The sequence below is a fragment of the Euleptes europaea genome, chromosome 5, assembly GCF_029931775.1.
Source record: "Euleptes europaea isolate rEulEur1 chromosome 5, rEulEur1.hap1, whole genome shotgun sequence".
Classification (NCBI taxonomy): Eukaryota; Metazoa; Chordata; class Lepidosauria; order Squamata; family Sphaerodactylidae; genus Euleptes; species Euleptes europaea.
Window position 1 is genome coordinate 44,155,730 of NC_079316.1, and position 27,232 is coordinate 44,182,961.

Sequence of the window (27,232 nt, forward strand, 5' to 3'; positions counted from 1 at the left end):
AACTGCAGGTACGGGGAGGCTTGAGGCTTTTGCCTTTCTTGAAACTTGTATACAAGGGCTTGGATCCAGTGGTAACTTCCAACTAATGAAAGCACTTCCATCATCGGAACAGAACTTCCCACTCCCTGAAATGCTGCTTCTAAGGGATGGAGGACCCTGAGGATCAGCATGAAGGGCAATTGTGGATCCACAGTGGGAGGGGGTAACTGGTAAAAGCCCCCCACCCACCCCCCTCTTTCCACTGGTAGAAAATTACTGCTGGATCTAGCCTAAGGATCTGGAATTGCCAAGAAAAACAAAACTTCATATTCAGAGGCAGTAATTCTCTGAAGCCCAGTGCTGGGAGGCAACATCAGGGGAGAGCCTTGGCCTCTGTGCCCTGTTTATTGGCTCTACAGGACAACTGTTTGTCCACTGTGTGAAACAGGATGCTGGACTACATAAACCATTGGTCTGATCCAGCAGGGCTCATGGTCTTCAGTTTAAACTCATTTTTTGCCCTGTTTTCTACTAGATATTTGTAGTTGGGATGTGGGTTTTAGAATTGGTGGAAACTGGTCTTCTCCATTCTCATGTTACTTTCTGAAAGTTGCGCCTGTATTTTGCAGGTATGTTATATATTGCTATAAGAATGGTGAAATTCTCAGTAAACTTGCTTGAAACAGGTAGCAAGAGAAAGCACAAATGGACTGCCTGATTTAACCTGAAAGATACTGGTATTTTCTTATTCCTAAAATGCAATTAGCAGATGCAAAGGTATTTTGACACATTTTGGCTTTATGAAAAATCTGTGGAATTCTATTAGTGGTGATTCTGCCTGCACCTGCCTGTTGTAACTGCAGAAGGAAGATGCTTATGTCCTGTTAGGATGTTGCCATTTCAAAATCTATTTGATAGGGTTCACTTTGGTGAAGGATTAACGAATGTTTATTACATGTGGAATGGTTTGTCTCAAACTGACCATAGGTGCAAGGTGTCTACTTTCTACTTGTGAATATCTACTTTTCATCATCTGCAAGTACTTGAAAACAAGAATGCAAGCTTTTACTTTTACAAACAGCTCCTTAGCCTGAGATCCTCTCTTTTCTGGTTCTGTGGCCATATGCCTCTCTGTATCTCTGTCCCCCGCTATTAATTTAAAATATGTATATATTGCTTTCCTGGAAGCACTTAAAGTGTATGAGGGTTTTTTACCCCTAAAATTGGGAATTTCACTGCCTTGTTGCTTCTAAGGTGGCTCAGCTACTTGAGTCATTGGGAATCCCATGAACAGAGTTCCCAGTGTTATTTAAATAACTCATGCAGGGACCAGATTCAGTCTGGGAGGTTAAGCCTGTGCATCAATATATGTATGTTTGCCACAAAAGGGCAAATAGCAACTCCCTGGGGCTGTTCCAAGTTAGGAAAACATGCTGGGGGGGGCACTTGACTCCATTGTATAGTCCTAGTCTGAAGCAGCTCTCCCCATGCGTGATTTTTCAGTCACTGGGAACTTTATGATGAAATTCCCAGCATATCGAGTAGTCGAGTCCTAAAGACTGTTTTGATTGTTTTGTCATCATCCTTGAAGACTTTAAACCTCTAGAATAATTTTATTTTGTCAAAAACATAATTGTGTGGGATTTTGGTGGCCTTTATCCTGATGCTAAACCTTGATTCTTGTGGTTTGTCTTAAAAAATTTATAACATAATCAAAGATAAAGAGCACACCCACACAAAATGGGGTGAGCCGCCGAATATAAAACTGGCTGAAACTGTTGTGTTTATGAATGTCTTTCAGAAACTCAGGACTTCAAAGCAGAGAAGGCCATTCTTATTAAAATTCCACTTGATGAGAGAAAGTTGTTTTAAAAGAATATTAGTTTAGGGATTAAAAATTAATAATTTTGATCCTCAGCAATTCAGGGCAAGTCATTGGGTGATCTTAAGCCTTGTTTCTGCTTGCAAAGTGCTCTGCTGTGGAGAGCGTTCATCTGACAGTTGGCACTTCCACTCACAGAAGACCAATGTCATTCAATTAGTCAAAAGTGCCTGGGGATTAGGCTTGCCAGGTCCCTCTTCTCCACTGGCGGGAGGTTTTTTGGGCGGAGCCTGAGGAGGACAGGGTTTGGGGAGGGGAGGGACTTCATTGCCATAGAGGCCAATGGCCAAAGCGGCCATTTTCTCCAGGTGACCTGATCTCTATCAGCTGGAGATCAGTTGTAATAGCAGGAGATTTCCAGCTAGTACCTGGAGGTTTGCAACCCTGCTGGGGATAGATGAACATGGTCCGTTGCAGAGAACCATCTTTTCAATGGATGAAGAACGGCACAAGCAGAAATGAGGTTTAGAATCCAAGCAATTGTTACAAGCAGCTGAAAGCCAACAAGAAAGGGAAAGAGAAATTTTCTTTATGTAATTAAAAATAATTATTATTTTATTCATTATTAAACTTCAGCCCATCTTAAATGTAGATGGCCTAAGTTGAGATGAATCATTTAAAATAAATGCAGCACTTCCATTCATGAGGACAGTTAATGTTTTAGCTACAGAGCAAATGGGAGCCATGATAATTGGTTCTGTCCATTATTATTGTTGCTGCAACATATTCTAGTCATGTCAACTTTTGATGAATTGTGAACTCCCTTGTTCTTGCAGCTTCTGTGTGTCTGACACTCCGCCCTTGTCAGAATGGAGGAAAGTGTATTGAGGACTGCATCACAGGGAACCCCTCCTATTCCTGCTCTTGTCTGGCTGGTTTCACTGGAAAGCAATGCCATATTGGTGAGCCTTGCTCATAGTTTTGTGGAGGGGGGGCATACCATAACACAGTAGTAAAGCACCTGCCTTGGATCCAGAAAATCTCAGGTTCAATCCCTGACCTCTCCAGTTAAAAGGGAAAGACTACTGCCTGATACCCTGGAGAACCCTGCCGTTCAGAATTAATAGTATTGGGACAAGAGAACCTGTGGTCTGACTCAGTATTTTTTTTTTAAGTAGGCGCTATGCTTTGGTTTTAACTAGCTTACTCTTCCTGCTTTCAAGTGGCTTTTTTAGCCTCATGAAACTGACTTTTTGACTGCTTTGCAGTTTTGGAGATATGGTCTCTTTATTAACCAGGCCTGCTAGTGGCTCCTGGGCTGTTCCGCAGATGGGCCCAGAGCAGCCCCTGGGCTCTGCAGCTACCATGGACGGGCCTGCCAGCGTACCCCAGGTCTGCCACCGCAGCTGGGCCAGCGGGGTTGGAGGCAGGTGCTCTGTGCCTGTTCAGGCAGCCAGAGGATGGAGGCAGCCATGACAGTTTATTATGTTGAGGGGGATTTTTTTAAAACCATTTTTTTGTGTGTTTTTAGTTTTCAGATTTTTCTGCAAACTAGGGGAGCACCCTATGTTTGATGAAACACCTGTTTGGGGTAATTGTGCCCCCTATCTGCGGATTTAAGTATGTGCACACAGGGGGCACAGTTGGGAATTAGATATATAGATATAATTTACTGACTTTGTGGTATTACTGTTTGTTTGTTTTGTGTGTGCATTTAACCCTTTGGGTTTCACCCTTTTTTTGGGATTGGGGGGAAAGGTATTTTGCCCCTGAGAAAGAGGCGTAGCTGAGTTCTGAGAAAAAGGAGAGTCCTGAGGAAAAGGGACGGTTCTAAGGAGGCATCCAAACTGTAGCCATTGAAATGGGAATTACCCAAATCAACCTATGGAAAAAAATTAAAGGAAGATTATTTGTCTTTCCAATTTTTTTCTAGATGTGGATGAGTGCGCTTCTAACCCATGTCAGAACAAAGCCTCCTGTATTGACGGCATCAACAGCTTCAGGTGTTTGTGCCCACCAGGATTCAAAGGGGCCTCATGTGAAATTGGTGAGCAACATTGTGTAATGGCAAGTATAAGGAAATCAGATTTATGAGTAGGACTAGGTGGGCAAAGCAGTTATAAGCATATACCTGCCACAGGGCCTGTTTGTTACAGACTTTTGGGACATGACAGGGGTGATGTGTGTGAACTGCACAGACCACAGCCAGTATTTTCTGCACAAACCCTATTTGTTTGTTGTGGTGGTTATTGCCTTGTTTGTGTGTGCAGTGCTGTACAGACTACAAGAAGACTCTGCCCCCAAATAGCTTACAGTATAACATTTTAGATAGGAAGATAACAAAGTGAGGAGAAGAAAGAAGAAGTAGGGATAAATAGAAATAAAGTGTATATAACTGAAATGAACATAAATTCTGGCTTAATTTCTAAAGAGAATGAGGACTAAGCGGGTTGTACCAAAGGAATCGCAGAAAAGATGAATACTGAGGAGAAACTGGAAGGAAGTGAGAAAGGTATCACCATGCAGGTATTCTGGGAGCCAGTTTACAAAATTTATATCCCACCTTTCAGCCGAGTCAGGGCTACGAAGGTAGCTAACAAAAACAGAACATTATAAAAACAGATTAGCAAACCAAGTTGTATCTAAAACCAAAATACATGTGTAAAAACACAGAAACAACAGTTAAAACCGAGAGAGGAAGGAGGCGTCACTGAGGGAACTCCAGATAAAAACGTCTTCACTAACTGGCAGAAGACAGTGATATAAGGAGACACATTAATATTCCTGGGGATGGAGTTGGTTATCTTGGTGCCATGACTGAGAAGGCTTTCTCTCAGGTTGCCACCCATTTAAGGGGCATTCAAGGCAGAGCCTCAGAAGATGACTGTACAGTTGGGTGGGTTTGTATGAGAATAGGCAGTCCTCCAAGTATGACCTTGGACCAGTCACCGTTTTTTCAGAACTGTCTCCGCTCACGCGGAGGAAGGAACTGCCAAACCACTTCTGAACGTTCTCTTGCCTTGATAACCGGGGTCACCATAAATCAGCTATGACTTGACGGCACTTTCTACCACAAAGTATGCTGGATACAAACTGTATAGGGCTTTATGGTCAATGCCAGCACTCTGAATTGTCCCAGAAACAAATTGGGAGCCAGTGTAGCTGAACCTAGACTGAAGTGATATGGTCCCCATGACACACTCTAAACATCCTAGCTGCAGCATTCTGTACCAAGTAAAGTTTCTGTAATCTTTTCAAAGTCAGCCATGCATAGAGCACATTGTGTGTGTGACGTGCTATCAAGTGGCAGCCAACTTATGGCGACACATAGGGCAAGAGACATTCAGAGGTGGTTCGCCATTGCCTGCCTCTGCATGGGCTGAGAGAGTTCTGAGAGAACTGTGACTGGCCCAGGATCACTCTGCAGGCTTTTGTGCAGGAGTGGGGAATCGAACCCAGTTCTCTAGATTAGAGTCCTGCTGCTCTTAACCACGCTGGCTCTATAGAACCCTATAGAGCGCATTGCAGTGATCTAATCTAGATGTGACTAGGGCATACACCACAGTGACCAGGTGTTTTCTGCCCAGGAAAGGCCACTCAGGCTGACCAATTGAAGCTCATATAAGGCACTCCTGCTTACAACCACCACCCACTAATCCAGCAGTAGACCTGAGTCCAGGAGCATCCCCAATTCACAGGCCTGCTCCTTCTGGGGGAGTGCAATGCCATGTAGAACCAGAGACATCTTAACTCCTGGATCAGCCCTTCCACAAACCAGTAGCGCTCCCAACTTATCAGGATTATGCTTCAGTTTATTAGCCTGCATACTCCCCAAAACTGCCTCAAGGTATCATCCACGTATTAATGACAACCTAGCCCAAATTTACAGATAACCTCACCCAGCAGTTTCATGTAGATATTAAAGAGCATGGGGGGCAAGATGGACCCTATAAACCAGATGCTAAGGGGCTGAGCATCAGTCTCCCAGCACCATCTTCTGAAACCTACCTTTCTGGTTGAACTGAAACCACCGCAAAATGGTGTCTCCCATTCCCAACCCCAAAAGGCAGTCCAGAAGGATACTGGGGTCATTGGTGTTGAAAGCCAATGAGAAGTCCAGGAGAATCATTAGAGTCACAGTCCCTCTGTCTGTCGCCCAGTACAGGTCATCCACCAGGGTCACCAGGGCTGTTTCAGTCCCATAATACATGATAGATTTTTTAAAAGAATCAACAAACAGAGCTGAAACCAGATTGGAAAGGAGCCAAACAATCTGCTTCATCCAGAAATCCTTGAAGTTGTCCTGTTCATATACAATGCAGGTTATTTTAAGAGATGTCTAATATAACCAGTTTTTTAAATGTGAAGTTTAATAATATTTTGTTGACTTTTAAAATCTATCATGTATTTTATTTACATTGCTGATGAAGATGTAGTCTGGGTTGGTTTGTAGTTAAAGGTCAAGGGAAGGTGGCTGTCTTGTAGTTCTCTTCTGAGATATTCTGGATCAGAAAATTTTACATCCCACAGATTTCAAAGCTGTGTGTCCTTTGCCTTTGATATCTTAGCATCAAAGTGAGGGCAGCAGCAGCCTCCTGCTGTCAGGAGTGACCCTTGCAGTGGCTTCCAGGCCAGAGCTCATTCACAAGTGTTGCTTAACCAGGTCCTGAGACAGGATATCTTGCTGTGAAAAATATGGGTTTCATTCTGTAACTGTGCCTTATACAATATTTCCCAGAAAAAGGGAATATTCCTAGATTATATAAAGATGCTGTGGATGAGAATAAGATTGGATAGAGGAGAGAATTGGAATAGACCCAACGTTGCAGGTGCAGGATTTTTAGACGTGTCTGGTATGGTTACCTGGTATAAACCAAACAGTAGACCTGAACAACTGCCTAGACAGTATCTCCAAATGGAGTGTTTTGGTTAAGGTATCCCACCTGTTGATAGTTATATTACCATATAAGATACTTCATAGTGTGCTTGTGTACACTGGATGGCAGTGAGGGAATAATAAGCATAAATAACCTGGAGCCAATACAAGGGATCTTCATGTCTATTTACAGCCATCAGCATAATTACCATACTATGACAGTTTTTTAGTGTAAGTCGCTTTGAACCATGAGGAAAGACAGGGTATAAATGTTTTCGTAAATAAATAAAGCACCAATATTAGATGCATTTGGTTTCCAAAAAGCAGTTGCCTTTTTCTACTATTGCAAGAATATTCGCTTGCAAATCGATAAAGCAAACAGGTCCTGCTGAACTCCATCTGGCTTTTTGTAGCGTCATTTTGTGTTGTACACTGAAGCTGCAGAGAGTTGCAATGGAAGCCTGTCTCCTCCAAAAGACAGGTGGACAGGTGGACCTAGAAAAACCATAGCATCCTCTGACTTTCTTCTTCCACATTCCACACGACTTCTCATTGTTCACCTGTGATGGTTTTGGACAAGACATACCACTGAAGAGTTGTGCATGCCTGAAGACTGAAAAGGGGAGAAACAAAACAGTCTGTGTGGCACATACATTCAGCAGCTGTGGTATAAATCTCATGCATGCATATTTATCTTTCTACCAGTGGAACTGCAAATTCCTTGTCTTAATTTAGTGTTTGTTTAATTTGCTGAAACGTCACAGAGGAATCTCCATGTGAAGCCAAAGAATGCCTGAATGGTGGAGAATGCCAAGCAGAAAACAGAACAGCTGTGTGCCTGTGCCAGCCAGGCTACACTGGAGAAGATTGTGAGGCAGGTGAGCTAACAAAAGGAGCACCAGTTCCTTGGGGGGGGGGGGGCTCTTCGGTCAGGGATGGAAAAGGAAGATTTGGGAAGGGCCATTTATTCATGGTCAATTTTGATGCTCACTCAGAGCTCTTTTTAAAAATGCGACTTTAATTATGCCTATTCACTGTCCCACCGCAAAAGGAGAAATTCCACCCCCACCACTCGCCTGCTCTGTTGTTCCTGATTGCAGAGTCATTAGCATGTGTATAGCTAACATGCCACTGTTGTTTTGCATGATTCTTTGAGGAGGATTCTTCGAGGCAAATGCCAAAGATCACGTTAAGTGAGCTCTTTAGTAATGCAAAGCAAGTATGCGCCAGCTTCGCAGTCACTTCTGAAATAACGATTCAGCATGTAAAATTCAAAAAAAAATGTGGTGCCATTCAGCCTGGAACGCGCTGCTAATTACCATGAATAAATGGCCAAGGTGTTCCAACAAATTCTGGTATCCATCTTCTCACAGAATGCAGGACTCAAGTGTCCAGGGCCTCAATCTGGTGGTTCCAGTGTATGTCTATTGTTCTCCTTCCTTGTTCTTTTATGAGTAGGGGAATGCTCAGTGATGCAATGTGGGAATTGAAGGTTTGCAATTCCAAGTTTGGATTTTGTTATAAAGGGGGACCCTTAAAATCTACATACACAGAGACCAAGAGTAGTTTGTGCCCAAGGCTAAATCTACAGCTGATTTTCTTACTTGACCCATCTTGGTGTTGTGTTTTTGTTTTTTTCCTTCCACAGAAATAAATGAATGCGAGTCCAACCCATGTCTGAATGGTGGGCAATGTATGGACCTGGTGGACAATTACACCTGTGTGTGTGTGGCGCCATTCACAGGACAACGCTGTGAAACAGGTGCCCTGATTTCATAACTGTGTGGCAGCAGTCTCCTCCCCACAATGCCAGACTCTCTCAGTGGCGGAAGTCTTCACTCTTTCTCCGCTCTGACGCTCCTGTCAGGTTTTCTACTTAAGCCCAGCCCCATACTTTTTCTGTTTAGTTGCTCGGCTGCGTTGGGCTGTACTGAGGCTCCCTACTCTTCTCCGCTCTAGATCCTTCAGCCTGTGAGGGCAGGAACTGCAGGAACCGGCAGACGTGCAACTACATCCGCCCAGGGCGCTACATCTGCACATGCTCTCCAGGCTACTATGGGAACAACTGTCAGTTTGGTGAGCAGGACCATTCTGCATGCACCATCATCACCAAAAAATGGGGGGGGGGGAGATAAGTAAAGGATGACCTGTGTGTCATCCAGGCAAATTGGCTTCTCCTTTACCAATTGGGATTGTTATCTAGCCCTTTGCTGCCAGCGGGGACAGGGATGGTAGAGAAGGAGAGGTAATTTTCTACCAGTGTGTTCAGTCTAAGGAAAATTTTGCCTCCATATCACTAAAAAGGCCTAGTCATCATGCTAGAACATTAATAATACTCTTTCCACTTGAGTAATTGGGGAAGTTATTCTATGTGTGTGTCTAAGATGCTGTGTTGTATTGAGCTGTTGTTGCTGTCAGTAGAAGCCCTTTTAAGATTTGCATGGTGAGAGGAAGATTCTTGATATTGGACCTTATTTGGTGCTTCAAAAAGAACTGGAAATATCACTGAATGTGGCTGGTGTGTTGCCTTAACTGTCTGAATTCTCTTGGACTAGAAGACCCAGTACTCTGTTGATGGCAGAAGTCCTGTATAAACCACACTTGTTGTGGAAAAAAACCTGTCTGCCCTTATCCCCAATAATAGGCATCCTTCAATACAAGGCTGTAACTGCCATAAGAAAGCCTTTGGGGTACTCAGAGATAAATTCCAACCAAATCACTCCAGCCAAATGTTTGTTCAATCTGTTCTTAAACAACTTCAACGTTGTCTACTCCAAAACACCCTAGTAAACTTCTAGTTAGAAAATTCTTCTTAGGGCCTCAGTTTGCACCCTCTATCTTGTCCACAATAGACATGGAGAACAAATAAATCCCGCTCCTTCGTAAGGCTAACTTTTCATGAATTGGAGGGTGTTAATGACCACCCTCACGGTCTTTCTTTCTCTATACTACACAAACCTTGCTGTTTCCTTATGTCAGTAATCATTCACAAATGTTTTGTAGGTGGGCCCAGAATGCCCAGTGCATGTATCTCCAATCCATGCCAGAATGAGGGCACTTGTCTTGAAACCAGTCAAGGCTACGTGTGTGAATGTCTTGAGGGATATTCAGGTCCTGATTGCAGGGACAGTAAGTATTGGAATTTCAAGATCAAACTACACATAGTGCTCTGTCACATTAATGTCTTCTCCCAAGGATTTCTAAAATTACTGTTAGGGAAAGCTACTGCAAGGAAGTTGTAATTAGGATGGGAAATTTTTTTGAGTGGATGATAATTATTTCTTTTCACGAGGGGTTCTGCTTCTTCGGAAAATCACCCCATTGAGATGCTTTCTGCCCCATGGAGAGAATGTACAGGTTTATTACCTCCTTCCCCCAGAAGGAGCCCCGTGGCGCAGAGTGGTAAGCTGCAGTACTGCAGTCCAAACTCTGCTCACGACTGTGAGTTCAATCCCAACGGAAGTTGAAATCAGGTAGCCGGCTCAAGGTTGACTCAGCCTTCCATCCTTCCGAGGTTGGTAAAATGAGTACCCAGCTTGCTGGGGGTAAAGGGAAGACGACTGGGGAAGGCACTGGCAAACCACCCCGTAAAACAAAAGTCTGCCTAGTAAATGTTGGGATGTGACGTCACCCCATGGGTCAGGAATGACCCGGTGCTTGCACCTTTACCTTCCCCCCCCCCCAGAAAGAGAGTAGCTCAGAGGGGTGAAGTTACAGCACACAAATTATAATTCTTCTGTTCCAGAATGTGGTTTCCTGTAGTTTCTCTGGGTTTAAGAAACAAAAATGAGGGGAAATGTTCATAGAGGATCATGACTCTTAAATATAAATCATATGGCCATTTGCCCTACTATTGTTATTGTCCCAAGCCATGACTCTTTTGCCTTCTCCTATGACACCAGCCCCGCTAGGGCTTCCACCACCTCAAGGATTCAGTGCATTTACTCAGGTGAAGAACCAGCCCTGTGCACAAGGCAAAGTGTCTGGAGTCTTCTACTTATGTTAAATCATTCCCAAAACTAAGTGAGGGGAGTTCTGCTATTTTTGCAACACCAAAATGGATGTGCAAATTGTCCCCTCAGTATGAGCACAATTCAAAATCAGGCTGAGGTTCCCAGTGTGTTGGTTTGCCAACCCCTCCTTTGGAAATTCTGTCCCTCCTCATACTATACAAGGAATGGAGGTGTGCTGACTGCCCACCTCTGCCTTCCATAACTTTTCTGCTTGCCACAATAGTAGACCCAGCCTGGCCTAGTGGTGCTTGTTGTTATGGAAGGATTCCTGTGCCAGAGTTCTCCCACAATACAGTTTTCTCCATTCTCTCACTGCATCTCATGTTCTTCCCACTTTCAGTCAGGCTTTTTGCAGCCTGCCATTTGGATGCAGATGCCCCATGCTAGGAAACACTGGCACAGGTCGTTCTGCAGAAGGAAAGGGGGAATGGGTTGAGTGTGGGGTACTTATTTTAAAAGAAGCAGCATTGCTCATTAGAGCTGAACAGAGCACTGATATGACCACAAGGGAGCCTTTGATAGGTGGAGTTCGATGACTCCAGTGGGGAGCAGCAGCTGGTTTGTAATTTTCAGTCTCCTGGGTGTTAATTAAGGTAAATATCTGAGGTCATGAGAAAGGGAGTAAAGGTTCTGTCAGCACAAAGCTTGTAGCCAAACCTAATCCAGGTCCCTCCCCAAAGCAAGCCTGAACAACGTGGAGTTGGTTAATGGCGGGGGGGGGGGGCTCATGAAGGCCTCAAGAGCTCAGCTTTTGCTGGCACAGATGAGCCTAATTAGTCTCTCTTTCTCACTGGCTTTTTTGCAGAGCTTTCGGAGGACTGCGAATGTCGGAATGGGGGAAGGTGCCTAGATGGAAACAGTACTATATGCCAGTGCCCGCTAGGATATTTTGGTCTTCTCTGTGAACTGGGTAGGAATAAAGCTGTCTTGATTTTTGTTTTACATTTTTCATTATGTTCTTGTGATTTTCCTTTTTAAAAAAAAAATGATAGGCTGTATAAGGAGTAATTCAGGAGATTCTAGAGGTATTATTATAGCTGATATTGACAGGTTTACCTTCTGAATATTGATTTCTAAAGAAATATAATCTTTCTACCCAACCTTGGGTACCCAGCTTCTGTTTTCAGGTTGGGTTTTATTCTCCTCTTTTTTCTTCCACTACTGTACTTGTGATATGCCATGTTGTTTCTGAAATTAAAAAGATGTTTGGAAACTTGATGCAAACACTGCTTGAGTGGCAACTGCCTTCAGATGCATGCATAAGCTGTTTTTGCCTGTGCTTTCCTTAATGTAGGGTCCACACCAAATCTCCAAAAACCTTTTAAAAAATTGTTAAAACATGTTTTTAAAAGTGTGCAGAGTTTGACACATGCAGTTTCTCCAGAACATTCTTGAGTATCTCTAAACAGGTATTTGGACTAGACTCAGGACTAGCTTAAAGGTGCCACTAGACTACTGTTTGATTTTGCTGCAAGAGACTAAAACAGCTGCCACACTGCAATTATTCTGAGCATATATTTAGTACAGGCACCTATAGATTGGGGCCGATAGCAAAACGGTGCATGGACAGAGCATAACCCTCCTGAGTAGAGAAACCTACAGGAGGAGGGTCACTAGAGTGGTGTCCAGGTGAAAAAGAGAACTTGAGAGGTCAGGGGGAAGCCAAGCAGGTTGGCCGGGAGCTGGCTAAACTGGTCAAGATTCATGGACTGATTGACTCCCATGTAATTCCTGTCTCTTGGCCTGTTGGTGAACTTACATGTGTTCATGCTGATCCTGCCACTGGCTGAAAATAGCTTTGCCTTAAAACGATTGCTAATGCTTTCACATGATGGATGCAAGCCAAGGAGCATGGGGGAGGGGGTTATACAAAATCATTGCTGTTTTTACACAACTGGTACCCATCATGGAGAAATCTAAGATAAGAGGCTTTTGCCTGCCAACACCACAAATAATTATGCCCTTTTTGGTTTGAATTATAATCTGTACTGTGAAAACGCATAATGTTGAATCAAAGAGCATGTGCTTCAATAGAGTTCCTGGACTGGAACTCCTCAAAAGGACATTGCACAAAGTGTGACTTTCTATTGATACGAATGATGTAACATGGAGGAGACAGAACAGGCACAGCCTTTAAATAATGGCCTCCAACTCTTCATGAGTGATAAAAGAACCCTTAATAGCTGTATGATAGAGAGGGGTAAGGCTTATGCTGTTTCTTCCATCGTCTGCAGCACTGTAATTCTTTCTAAACATCTCTCCCTACCTGCTACACAATTACTGAAGGCACTGGGAGTCAGGCCAGCACTGCAGATCCCCAGTGGTCTCAAGCTAGTTTTGAGATACGTTACACAACAGGGCCAATCTACATAGCAAACACCACACAAACATTCATGGGGTGCCACCATGCAGAAGTACCTTTTACCAGCCTCCAGGAACAATTTTTGAACTGGGCTTGAGAGGTAATGCTTTCATTGTTCAAAGTGCTTTACATACAGGATCTGGTTGTTATCTTAAGAACAGCCTTGTAAGGTAAACCTAGCCACTACTATTGTTCATATATTGCAGACAGGGAGAGCTGAAGCTGAGAGGGAAACAGGTGCTTTCTTTTCCTAGCTACTACAGTATACCAGCTCTCAGCTAAACTGAACAGATCATGAGAGGGAGGGCAGGAAGAGTTGTGTCAGTGTGTCATGGCCCTTTCTTACCTGCCCAAGGTAATGCTGATTGCCACTTTGGGGTCAGGAAGAAATTTTCCTCCGGGCCAGACTGGCCAGGGATCCTGGAGGGTTTTGTTGCCATCTTTGGGGCATGGAGTCACTGGGGTGTGGGGGGAGGTACTTGTGAATTTCCAGCATTGTGCAGGGGGTTGGACTAGATGACCCTGGTGGTCCTTTCCAATTGTATGATTATATGAACAGTTGTAGGCTTCAAACTGTGAACAAAGTGATTAACTCTGTAAACAAAATACTGCAGTGACTGAAGCAGGAGAAGGTGAAAAACAGGAGACAGAATATGTGTTCCAACAAGAATTTGTAGCATGAACCCATGGTACTACTTTCTCTTGCCCATGAATCTTGTGCCATTATATCTTGTGCAAGTGTCTGCTAGGGACTAGTCCTTCTAACCTAACATTGCTTGTGTATTTAAAGAGCCAGCATGGTGTAGTGGTTAAGAGCAGCAGAATCTAATCTTGAGAACCAGTTTTGATTCCCCACTCCTCCACATGAAGCCTGCTGGGTGACCTTGGACCAGTCACCATTCTCTCAGAACTCTCTCAGCCCCACCTACCTCATAAGGTGCCTGTTGTGGGAGAGGGGACAATTATAAGCAGCTGTGAGACTCCTTAGGGTAGAGAAAAGCAGGGTATAAAAACCTTCTTCTAAAGCACACCTGTATCGCATTGAGTTTTGTGATGAGGAATTACATTTTTTTCCCTTCACAGAAGTGACTGCTACACCTTGCAGTATGAACACCCAGTGCCCAGATGGAGGTTATTGCATGGAGTATGGAGGCAGTTACCGGTGTGTATGCCATACAGATTATGGCACTAACCACAGTAAGTAGGACAGTTCATCTGGAGATATAGTGTTTTGCTGTCAGTGCGAGAATCCAAGTAGTGGGAGGGTGCCCTGTACTACATACAGACTGTTACTGATCCAGAACCTCTTCAGATTAGCAGAGTCTAGATCAGGGGTGTCAAACTCATTTGTTACGAGGGCCGAATATGACATAAATGTCACTTGGTCAGGCCAGGCCATGCCTCACCAGCCCAGATTGGGAGCGGGGTGGTGGATGGCTGCCTTGGCTGGTGACCAAGCAGCAGGCTCACCAACCCAGATTGGGAGGGGTGGTGGCTGCCTTGGCTGGCTCGCGGGCCAGATAAGAGCTCTCAAGGAGCCTGATCCAGCCCTTGGGCCGTATATTTGACACCCCTGGTCTAGATGGAATCTTATTTTTGTGCTCTGAAAAGAGTGTATCGGTGAAGCATTAAGGGAAATGAAATACAAACCTGGGAAGAGTGGTACAGTTGATGGAATAGTAGGTTTGAATGTGAGGGTGGTACGAGTCCCTTATGCATTCTATTTTGCTATTTACGCTTTGCATGCTTTGCATGCAAATTGGTTCTGAGAGACATAAGTAAATCACTGTGTCCCCAGTAAGGAGATTAGTAAATCTCTTGATGCACAGAAGTGCTGTAGCAATGATTTTATCTGTAATAAAGTTAATTATGTAGGCTCAATGTATCAGTGACTAACAACCTACCTTGTAAATCTTGTAGCTGCACATAAGAACATAAGAGCCCTGCTGGGTCAGACTAGTGTTCCATCCAGTCCAGCATCCTGTTTCATACATTGACTAAGCAGATAGATACCCCTGGAAAGCCTAGAAGAAGGACATGTTGCCCCCTACAATTGATTTGTAGAGAGATACTCCCTCTGAATGTGGAGTTTTCATTTAGTTGTCATGGCTGATAGATCCACTGGTGGCTATCTTTCATGAATGTCCCTTTTAGAGCCATCCAAGCTGATGGTCATCACTATATCTTGCAGCAGTGACTTCCATATGTTAGTTGTGCATTAATTAATAAGTGTTAATTAAGCATGGTCCCATTTAGACTTAATTGATGGGCTATAGTGGACACTATCAAGATTTAAATAACGTTTCCCAAGAGATTAAATAATAAGGGCTGGAAGACCTCTGGGCTTCTCAATGTGTCTTTTTCCCATGTCATTTAATTGAGCTCCTTTCCATGGGGCAGGTGGGGTTTTCATTTAGCATCAGCCCATGTGAGGCCATGTCTGCTTTTGCAGCTGTGCCACCGTCTCCCTGTGACTCAGAGCCTTGCCTGAATGGTGGATCATGTGAAGCTCAGGATGACTCCTATACCTGTGAATGTACCCGAGGGTTCATCGGCAGACATTGTGAGAAAGGTACTCCTAAGATCTTGGTGGACGAGCAGAAGTTACAATACAGATCGTTCTGTGAAGCTATAAACAAGAAAAATTGGTATTTCTTTCCCAGAGGAGGGAGAGAGAAATATCTGCAGGCAATATCCCTCCTCCACCTTCCTTTTATATTCCATGAATGAATAAGGGCCAAAATACATAATATGTGTGACATGAGTTTGGACAGCTGCTGATTGTTACACATAGGATCATTGTAAGTCACTTATTTCCTTGGGCTCCCGAGGAAGGGGTAAACAGCCCCCCCCACAGCCATTTCTACTGGTGGAAATGGTTTTTCCCCTTCACCGTTTTCACCAGTGGAAATAGCTGTGGGGGTGGAGCTGTTTATCCCTTCCCCAGGAGCCCAAGGAAGTAATTTCTAAGCAGTATTGGCTTAGAAAAAGAGTGAAATCAGAGTAAGATTAGCATTTTAACCAGTCATAAAAAGATTTGTCCAATTGATTGGTCAAATATTGTTCCAAGAACCTTTAGCTAATTACAAAACAAACTAATTAACCAATGTTGTGAAACAATTAAATTACATTTTTAAAGACGCAATAGACAATTATAACTTTTAACAATATTATGTAAGATTTCCATAAATAGGGGTGATTCACTGAACAGTTCCTTTTGGCATTTATTCCAGAACACCAGGGTCAGCCTATAGTTTCAAAGCTGTTTTTTGAATAAAATTGAAGCAGCAATATAGCAAAGTAGATGCAACCAAAGTTAATTTTTAAGGGCAGTTGTGCTAAGAATGGGCAGCAAGCTCATATCTCCAGTTTGGAAATACCTGCCGTTGTAACAGGTAGCCAGATGGGGAAGTCTGCCATGCTTGGTTTGCCACTGTTTGCTGAAAGGCTAACACACACACACACACAAAAAAGTTGCCAACCAACACAGTAACGTTTGTATTTTGACAAATAAGGTTGGATCTAGTACAAGAACCATGCAAGGTCTGCATGGATCCCTGAGCTTCCCAGCTTTCACTTCCCCCAGCACCAGTAGTTTCTGGTCCTGGGTAGATTATTGCTGGGGTCAGGAGGCTACAGTGGGGAGGGAGGTCGGGCATCTGTTGCTACGGTATAAAAGATCTCTTTAAATGGGCCTACAATCACTACTGATACTTTTCTGTTCCCAGCAAGGCCAAAGCTGTGCAGTTCTGGGCCCTGTCGCAATGGAGGGACATGTAAGGAATCGGATGGTGAATACCACTGCACTTGTCCCTACCGCTTCACGGGAAAGCACTGCGAGATAGGTACCTCCACTGCATGTATGGCAGCCATTGTTGTAGATGAGCAAAATCCATGGATCACCTTGAGACCTTTTCCAATGTAACCTGCTTCTCCCTTCTCTTACAGGAAAACCCGATCCCTGTGCTTCTGGCCCTTGTCACAATGGGGGCACATGCTTCCACTATATTGGCAAGTATAAATGTGACTGCCTCCCAGGATATTCAGGACGACACTGCGAAATAGGTATGGAAACTGAGGGATCTTTGTCTGGCATTTATTTTATTGAAACAGTAGCTGTGAACCAAAAAGCTTGGTCTGTAGTTCCCTGGGCACTGGTGACAAGTCTTATGGTTTTCTCCTGACTCTGCCTGTTCATTAAGTAGTAGGCACAGGTTCTTAGGTTTCCATTTTAGGCAACTATTTGTAGGAGTTTTTATTGCCTATTCTTCAGAAAGCATGGTTTTAAAAATGATTTTTTATTGGATGTTTGAGAGAATTGCAAGTTCCTATTCACATTGGTTCTTGTAGGTTATCTGGGCTGTGTGACCATGGTCTTGGTATTTTCTTTCCTGACGTTTTGCCAGCATCTGTGGCAGGCATCTTCAGAGGAGTAACACTGAAGGACAGTGTCTCTGAAGACAGTGTCTTCAGTGTTACCACTCTGAAGATGCCTGCCACAGCTGCTGGCGAAACGTCAGGAAAGAAAATACCAAGACCACGGTCACACAGCCCGGATAACCTACAAGAACCAACTCTGACCGTGAAAGCCTTCGACAATATTCCTATTCACAATTTACCACATCCTAAACCAACCCCCATAATGGAAGGAGTAAGAGAAAGGTGACTCTGATGTCTCTTACTTTTGAGCTGATCTCTGTAGAGCAAATATGATGCAGTGGTTGGGCTTCTTGTCTAGGTCCTGAGAAACCCCCCTGAGTCATCTATCTCATTGGGGGGCCTTTGGCCAGTCAGTCCCTTTGAGACTTCCCAGGGTTGTTCTGAGGAAAAAATAAATATGTATTCTGTACTCCTTGAAGGAAAGGCAGGATAGGAAAAAGTTTTAGTAAGAACTCACCTATTATATTAAACCTACTCCACTGATGTTAACTTGCTCAGCTCATCTGGCTGTTGTTTAATAACTAAGTTGGACTATATATGTGAGGACAGCATTGTAGAACAAGACAATGTATTACAGCCAGTCCCTGTACTATATCCAGCTGGGGGTCAGCAACCATGTAAGAAGTTGTTAAATATATGACTGGTATAAAAAGTGCCACATTTATTCTTTGGTTCATTTTCTCCCTAAAGGAGGTTAAAGTTTTGCAACACCAGAATATGTGCATTAAGTCACTGATGAATCTAGGGATTATCAGTTATCTAAATTCTTATTTAGAAATGTGAGTTTGGATTGCAGTAAATTCTGTTTTTTGTTTGTTTTGCTGAATTGAACAAAATCTAAGATTGAGAGTTGAAGTTTTGGAGGCTTTCTACTGCAGAGGTTAAAGAAAGCCTTATGGAAGGCATGATATAACATTAGATGCTGAATTTATTCTGGGCACCAACCAGAAATACTAGTTGGAGGAGTAGGTTCAACAACCGCTGGATACTCTGAGCATAGCTGCTCTTAGTGCTAAGTGACCTACATTAACTTGCAGTGGATTGCATTACTAGGACTAGAAGTCACTTATGTTAAGTAGTGACAGGCACACTTCCTTCGGTTCCATTTGGAATTACCTCAGTATTTCCAAGCATCTCAGCAAGCATTTGGAAAGTTTGTTTTTTCTGCCTGTTTTCTGTGAATCTCTCCCAGCGTATAATGTTGACACATGCAAGATTATGGTACCGCACCCATACATATTATTATTGAATTGCCCCCTGGAAATTGGAGTTTGGTTTCACCTGCCCCGTATCCTCCGCACAACATCAGCTACAGCACAGAATACTTGGAAATTCAAACCCTACTCCTAGCACATACCTAGGAACAAAAGAGAGTTTCAGTTCTGGATGGGAGACCACATAAAACATTCGCAAACGCACACACACACCCGGTCAAGAATTTACCACTAGCCTGTCTGATTAGGTGATTAGGTGATTAGGGATTAACAAGAATTTAAGAACCTTCTGTTTCACACAGCGGCCAACCAGTTACTCTGAAGGGCATATAGGCTGAAGCCTTCCCCTGGCATTGGCTTTCAGAGGTTTTCTGATTCTGAATGTGGAGGCTAGTAGCCATTGACAGAATTCTCTTCCATGAGATAATGGAAGTATGTGTGTGTAACTACAGAATGGCTTGCTTTGTAGGTCATCTAGTTCAGTTTCACAGTGACCAATGAGAGTAAGGGGTGACCCTACAGGACTGATGTGCATGCATCTACAAAGCAGCTGGCTTTTGGTATCTGCTCTGCTGAACGTGGACTACACAGATGCAAAATATCATTTAACCTTCTGAGTCAGAACCTTTGAGGGGAACTGATGCTTGTTAGGAGCAGTGGACTCTAATCTGGAGAACAGAGTTTGATTCCTCCACATGAGCAGCAAAATCTAATCTGGTGAACCAGGTTGGTTTCCCCACTCCTACACATGAAGCCAGATGGGTGACCTTGGGCTAGTCACAGCTCTCTCAGAGCTATCTCAGCCCCAACCACCTCACAGGGTGTCTGTTGTGGGGAGGGGAAGGTGATTGTAAGCGGTTTGATTCTTCCTTAAGTGGTAGAGAAAGTCGGCATATAAAAACCAACTCTTCTTCTTCTTCAATTCAAATGATGCTAAATTAATGCAGCCAAGATTTACAAGGTAGACCAATTTTTGTATTGATCCAGGTAATTATGAATTTTGGGACCATTCTTAGCATTAAGCTCCTATGGTCTTACAGCTGTTACTGGGTTGACTTCTCTCTTGCAGCCCCTTCTCCTTGCCTCTTGAATCCATGTGAACATGGTGCCACTTGTAAGGATCTTGGCAACAACTATGTCTGCTCATGCCCAGCTGGTTACACAGGAAGACACTGTCAGTCAGGTAAAGAATGCAGAAAGTTGTAACTATCAGAGCATTCCCCTGTCACCGGGAAAAAAGGAACTGGTTCACTATGAGATTTCCCTGAAGGGGGCAATACCCATATTTTTCTGAAACAAAACTGTTCAAGAACATTTCCCCTGTACCAAAGTGAAACTGCTTTTATGGGATACATGCTTCCATTCTTGCTAGTGACTTCATCAGTACAACCCTCTAGTTGCCTAAATGATATTCACTATGCAGCACATAAACTGTGTAATAAATTAATTTATAATCTTTCTCCTTCCCTTTGTCTCATTTTTTTCCCTTCTAGAAATAGACTGTGGTATCCCCAATGAGATAAAGCATGCTCGAGTGGCATTTAACTCTACTAAGATGGGATCTCTGGCAGAGTACCAGTGCAATTTGGGCTATATGCTGAGTCCCCACAACAACCCCAGGGTTTGCAAAGTACATGGCGCCTGGAGTGACCCTCCAGAGTGTAATGGTAATTGGACTTATGACTGTGTTTATGAGAGATCATGATGGGTAGCAGTGTTAATCTGTCAATAGCTGTAGAAAGGGGCAAGAGTCCAGTAGCACCTTAAAAACTAACAAAGTTTCTGGCAGGATATGAGCTTACGTGAGTCACAGTTCACAGTCACAGTATCTGAAGAAGTGAGCTGTGATTCATGAAAGCTCATAACCTGCCAGAAATTTTGTTAGTCTTTAAGGTGCTACTGGACTCTTGCTCTTTTCTACTGCTATGAGTGGGAGGGAGAGAATGAATGTGTGCGTATTGAAAGATAAGAATGTTTTTAATTATCTGAACTGTAACTGCTTCAATCAATCATCTTTGCTGACTTTAAGAATTCAGCAGAACTATGGAGTCTATACAACCAAAATCCTTTGGGAAGGACTGAGTAGAAGCAGCCCTTCTTTTGCTTTTTAAAATTAATTTTAAGGTTTCTGGGATGTATGCCACACAGGATTGACAGATGATTAGTAGTGGAGGAGGAAGAGAAGGGAGAACATAAACTGGCATTCTTGGCTTTGGGGTAGGGTTGCCAACCTCCAGGTACTAGCTGGAGATCTCCTATTACAACTGATCTCCAGCCAATAAAGATAAGATCACCTGGAGAAAATGGCCTCTTTGGCAATTGGACTCTATGGCATTGAAGTCCCTCCCCAAACCCTGCCCCCCTCAGGCTCCACCCCAGAAACCTCCCGCTGGTAGCAAAGAGGGGCCTGGCAACCCTACTCTGGGGGAACCATGCAAACTTGCAGCCTGGTCCCAAGTTAACTGAATGTTTTACCCTGGGAAATCCATGTGTTGACACACAGCCTTTAAGTGGTCATTAGGAGAGGGGATAGTCTTCATTTGTTTAGATCTCAACTTCCCTTGTGAGATTAAAGCCTTTTGAGCCCACCTTCTGCTCATATGTATCATAGTGGTATGGGGGTACAGAGCAGGCTTGTTATAAACAAGGGGGGAAAACCTGTTCTGGGTGTGTTTGGTTATTAAAATACTAACAGCCAGGGCTGTGTATTCTGTCCTGGAAACTATAGTCTTTTTAGAGCTCGAGAAAATTATTCTGTGAATTGCTTTTGCAAACAATTAAAAACAGGACTATTATAAGCAAGGTAATGCTGACATATGGGTGGAGTTAATCTGCCATGCTGTGAAAAAGAAGCAAACCCCCCTGACAGGTATGAGACTAATGGGCAACTTATTGGCGTCTAACTAGTGGTACCTAACATATGTTTGGCTTAACATTGACATTTCTGGCCCTTAACAATATTTCCATGGTTATCTCTGCCCTCCATATCTCCAGTTAAATGGTGTTCCTGCTTGAACTGAATTTTGTATCTGTGTCAGTTTTCTGCAGATTTCTTCCATTGCCATGCTGTGGTTCTAAGGGTTTATTTCTAAAATGCACCAATTCTTATGTGCGGGCTTTTAATGTATACCTTTGTACATAAGGACTTTTGAGAGGAAAATAGCTTTTTTAAAGGGGAGGGATTTCCTCAAACCCTCCATTCTAGCTAAATGATAGGTGCCCTTCTACCATCTCTTGTAGAAATTGATGAATGCAGATTGCAGCCGTGCCTGAATGGGGGCTTATGTAAAGATCGAATTGCTGCTTTCCTGTGTTTATGCAAAGCTGGCTACACAGGACACCACTGTGAGTTGGGTAAGAGAATGTGGAAATACGTTTGCCAGAGCGTCTCATCATGACGATGTTACTAACATAGGCCATCAGTGTTAACAATATGTTTTGCAGTGAATAACCAAACAGAAAAATCCCTGTTTTAAGGAGTTTACAATGTAAACTTTGACCTGGGGTATGTGTGTGCGGGTAGCAGAACAATGAAAGAGGAAACAGAGATGCAAGGGGAGAATATGAGCATGTGCAGTCATATAAACTTTTCCAGTTACACATACATAGGCCTTGTTTCAGTTGGGGATGGGGCCTGGGGAGGGGAGTTCTGACGTGGATACAGTATAGAATGTGGGGAGATTATATACCGGTAGGCCTCTTTGTAGACTTTGTAGACTTTCCCAGCTTGCCTGGCATTGGCCCCCATTGCTATTCAAGAAAGGACCAAGAAAACGTCAGTGAGGGGCCTTCCTAGTTTTATGGTGGTTGCTTAACTAAGCTGTCTGCAAAACAGGGTTAACTGAAAAGCATCGTGGTTTCGTTAAACCAGCTGAAGCACAAGGAAGCGTTCTCATGGTAAGCTGTCCTCCATCCTGGTGGTGAAGACAGAGATTCTAATCTGAGAGCTCCCTTGAGTTGGGAATGAAAGAATGAGAAAATAGTGGGAAGGGCAAAAGAAAAAGTGACACTGATATAAACGACTATGAGAAATTTAATAATTGTAATTGGATTAATATTTAGCTAAAGGCCTTTGGAGGGAGTTGGATCCTGTCCACATCAGGATGAGAATTTTGAGCAGGTTTCTGTAATTGCAAAAGAAAAAAAATAGTCTGAGCAAGTTACGTCTTATCTCTGGAACCCCAATGATATGGGAACCAAAGTTTTTAACTTTTTAAAAAAATGCCAGGCATTTGTAATACGTAGTATTCATTGTACTTAAAAAGCGAAGGACGTTTCTACCCCACCTGTTCAGTTTGGAATTGCCATGAATCATTCACATAGTTCTAAAGGACATTCTTGGCACCCCACTGTCCTCCTGACCAGATTTTTTAAACATAAAATGCAATTGCAGCACCAGGTTGATCAGCATGGACAATCACTATGCTAAGGTTTCTCAGGGCCCCTTTAAATTTTTCTTCTTCTGTCAGACACAGAGGCATTAGATTTGTAAGTTAAAAAGGGGGAAATATAATGTGATCAAAGTTCCTCGTAAAAGCGGCATTCCAAAAGGGCATGAGCTATTTACTTTGCTTCTAGCAAAACCACTGTCATTTTTTTTATTTTTGTGATTGTTATACTGCTATCATGAAAATACAATAAAAAAAATGAGCAGTAGCTTCACCCGCAAAGTGAAAAGTAAATCTTCCTCCTTCTCCAGAACCCGCCCCCAAGAACTTATCGTTAACAACTAATATATGAATGCTGTAGCCAGCCTCTCTACAACAAAGGAACAAAAGGAAAATTGCAGTGTCAAGTGGAACCTCTTGCTGAATGGAAATTATTTTTTCTGAGTAAAGATAGAGGGTGTCCTTTGGATACTCGCTCTCTCTTACAGCTTCAGACACTTAAGTTTTTAAATTATTATTATTTCAGAATGAGAATTGGAGAGGACATGCTTTAACTTGTTGCCTCTGTACAGTTGCATTGATATTGTATAATAAAAAGGGTGCTGCTGGGTGGCTCATTTAAAGATCAACGTCCAGTGTACACAAAAGCAAAAAATGGTCACATTTAGTGACAGTGGATCGACTTGGATCCAGACGGATGTTTCCACAAGGACTTCTGCCCACAGAGTGTGGTTTTTCCTGTTCCCACAGCAACTCAAAACGCACCCTTAAAATCCTGTTTCTCAGGGTCCCCTCTTCCCCAGGGACAGGGTTTGGTGGGACATTTTGTGCTGCTGCAGGAGGAAGGAGGCAAGAAAACCATGTTTTGTGGGCATCTGCAGATTTATTGTCTGGATTCAGCCCAAAATCTGACCAACATGCCCAAGTCACTTTCAAACGATGCAATGCTCGTGTCAACTCTTTACACTTGCAAGTCTGGTGAAAATATTGAAAAAAAGAAAATAGTTTATTTTTTAATGATTTCAATGGCTTGATAACATTACCTTGTTTCTCTGTAGAAGGCCTCTGTGAGCAGGAGGGGAAATTGGCAATGGCTGGCGCTGGATAATCAGTAATCTCTTTCATGAGAGTGTTTTCTTTAAACTCTCTGAACAGAGCAACAGGGAAGGACTGCATAACTTGCCATTGTATTTTCACACAGAAAAAAAGCCCTTTTCTCAGATAAAAGAAATAAAGAAAAACAAACCCTTCATACAATTGACATAGAAAACCTTGTGTTCTGAAAGAAATTGAAAGAACTGCTTATTAAAGAATAAAGTAACATAGACTCAAGGTAGTGCCTTTCTCTGTTAAAAGTAGCAAATTAGTTAACTGAAAGGAAACTTTTTAGAGTACATACATAAGTAGATGGGTTGGATGCAGACTAATGATTCCACATGTTTCTGCTCATGGAGTGTGATTTTCCCCACTTCCTCCTCCCTTGGTAGTCCAAAATACTTCCTCAAAATCTTGTTCCTGGAGAACCTCTCCCTCCCCCTTCTCCAAGAACAGGATTTTTTGTGGGGGAGGCAGGAAAACCATTCGCTGTGAGTGAAAATCCTTGCACCCGTGGAGATGACTAGCCTGGATCCAACTCAATGGTTGTTACTAATGTCTACAGTACTTTTTATTCTAAAAATACAAATTCTCATTTATCCTCATAACAGTTTTGTGAGGATACGCTTTTATTTAACAACTTATAAATCTATATGCTGCTCCAGAGGCCTGCTGAAGATGGTGAACAAATAAAAACACTATTGGAACAAGTTGATAAGAGTGTGAAAAAGAACTAACCACACCAGCAATGACTAAATTAATCTGCTGCTGGTTCCTCCTTTTCATTGTGACATTGTGTTTATAAAGTAATTATAGCCTTTCCCCCCTCTCTTTCTCCATTCACACAGAGATTGATGAGTGTCTGTCAGACCCATGCAAGAACAGTGGAACCTGTAAAGATCTGCCAGGATCATTTATCTGTCATTGTCCTGAAGGCTTCATTGGAACCCAGTGTGAAATGGGTAAAAAGGGGGATTGATAAACACCCTTATTGAAATTTTCAGTACTATTTCAACTGGAATCTCCCAGATATCCTTAAGAGTTTCCATTGTCCTTTTAGCTTCTAGATATATAAACAGGAAATACATGCATAATTCTTTCCAGACAAAATTATGCAAATTAATGTATCTTCAAAATCGCTTGACTCACAGGATGTATGTAAGTTGTGGGATATGAATTTACAAGTTGGGAGCCCATGAGGATTTGTGGAGGGACACACAATCATTCTTTACCCCTGCAACCACAGATAGCGGTGGTGGTGGTGGTAGTGGGAGGCAGATCTGGGAGGTTAAACTACCTTTCCTCATGCTGTCTCAGTAGTTCTACACAGTGCCATTCTAAGCCCATTGACTTCAAGGGACTTAGGTTATAACTCTGCTTAGGATGGATGGCACTGATGGGGCTGTAGATTGAGGGTGGGGTTGTTGTGACTAGCTCCACAAGGTTAGAACTCTGCTTAGGATGGATGGCACTGACGAGGCTGTAGATTGAGGGTGGGGTTGTTGTGACTAGCTCCACAGTAGCCTTGAACCTGAACACCACAGAATGGAGAAGGACATTCTCTGACTTCATCGCCATGCTTCCTGGGAGAACTCCTGATTCAATTGCATATTATTAACTGCAGAACAACTGAAAAGGGTGGGGGAGAAGAAACTCAACCTGGGAGTCAAAGGAAACCGAAGAGGTTGAGCTAGATGTGTGGCGACCCCTTTTGGGGTTTTCATGGCAAGAGACTAACAGAGGTGGTTTGCCAGTGCCTTCCTCTGCATAGCAACCCTGGACTTCCTTGGTGGTCTCCCATCCAAATACTAACCAGGGCTGACCCTGCTTAGCTTCTGAGATCTGACGAGATCAGGCTAGCCTGGGCCATCCAGGTCAGGGGTTGAGCTAGATACTACATAAAATATAAACAAATAAATCTGTTTTTATTATATTGTGCACCAATATGTATAAAAAACACTGGGCCTACAATGAAGGCTACCTAAAAAGCATGAACAAATATTAACAACACATACTCAGTTGATGTCAATACATAAAATGACCAAACTTAGACCAAATGCATTTCGGCCTTATATAGGCCTTCCTCAGTGGTCATACATAAAACAATTTTATAATACACATCCTGACATCTATATACACGTTATACAAGGTAAAAGATATATAAAAGCCTTTTGTTTTGTGTGGCTTTATGTAGAAATATTTAGTCCATGTGTGTTAAAAAATGGTTGCCAGCTCACACCTTGTATATGATATCAAGCTTCTCGGGATGTGTATAACATCAACAAACATGAAAGAAAAAGATTACTGTCTTCTGTCCTTTCAGTGCAAGAAGATTCTTTAATAATCTTGTTTTCATCACTGCAGGAGTTCTGTAGTAGAATTTACTGTGTTGAATTTTTCTAAAAGTGGTTTCTGTGAGAGGGTTTTGTGCACGTGCAGCTTTTATCATGAGCATTTCTTGTCTCCTGTTTTGTGTTTTCCCCAAAAAATATTTGTGGGTATATTACCAGAGTATGTAGCAACACATCTACTTTGTCTAGTTGGTCCTGGTGAATGGGACCGTAAGGTTTGCCATTAGAAGAAATTATTCTGAAGCAATTTGGAAATTGCAGTGACCTGGAATAATGAGCTCTGCTGTTAGACCTTCTTGGAGAAAAAAGGAGGGGACAGAAGGGTGTCTATGAACAGGCTATAAATTCTTTAACAGGGTTAGAATTTCCAGTCCACTGATAAATGCAGCTTTACAGCTACAGAAGATTAGTCTTCATCATGGTCTCAGCCCAGCCCTTTGGCACATTTCAGTGTTGCTTTCAATTTATTTTTTAACTCATGTTAACTGTCTGCTTAAAGATGCTCATGCCTGTAACCTCTGAAAGTTCATTTATTTGACAGCCCAATGACATGTTGTTCGAAATAGCCAAGGCTGAATCTCCCAACACTTTCTCCTATCGCAACAGAACTATTTGTGTCTATTTATCAAAATTTATTATTGAAATATTTCTATATCACCTTGAATTGTGCTACTTTCTATCTTGAATCTCAT

The 27,232-nt window shown here is 42.8% G+C and overlaps 1 protein-coding gene across 2 annotated transcripts in view; it reads left to right on the forward strand.

The window, feature by feature from the left end:
- SNED1 (sushi, nidogen and EGF like domains 1) overlaps window positions 1-27,232 on the forward strand; it is a 74,706-nt gene that overhangs the window by 30,880 nt on the left and 16,594 nt on the right. For both annotated transcript variants that reach the window (XM_056850085.1, XM_056850083.1), the window contains exons 5-19: window positions 2,638-2,763; window positions 3,735-3,848; window positions 7,442-7,555; window positions 8,326-8,439; window positions 8,637-8,753; window positions 9,681-9,806; window positions 11,496-11,600; window positions 14,136-14,249; window positions 15,505-15,624; window positions 16,781-16,897; window positions 17,001-17,117; window positions 19,776-19,889; window positions 20,200-20,373; window positions 21,947-22,060; window positions 25,038-25,151. In XM_056850085.1, the coding sequence (XP_056706063.1) occupies window positions 2,638-2,763; window positions 3,735-3,848; window positions 7,442-7,555; window positions 8,326-8,439; window positions 8,637-8,753; window positions 9,681-9,806; window positions 11,496-11,600; window positions 14,136-14,249; window positions 15,505-15,624; window positions 16,781-16,897; window positions 17,001-17,117; window positions 19,776-19,889; window positions 20,200-20,373; window positions 21,947-22,060; window positions 25,038-25,151 (1,800 nt within the window). The remainder of the gene's footprint in view (window positions 1-2,637; window positions 2,764-3,734; window positions 3,849-7,441; window positions 7,556-8,325; window positions 8,440-8,636; window positions 8,754-9,680; window positions 9,807-11,495; window positions 11,601-14,135; window positions 14,250-15,504; window positions 15,625-16,780; window positions 16,898-17,000; window positions 17,118-19,775; window positions 19,890-20,199; window positions 20,374-21,946; window positions 22,061-25,037; window positions 25,152-27,232) is intronic.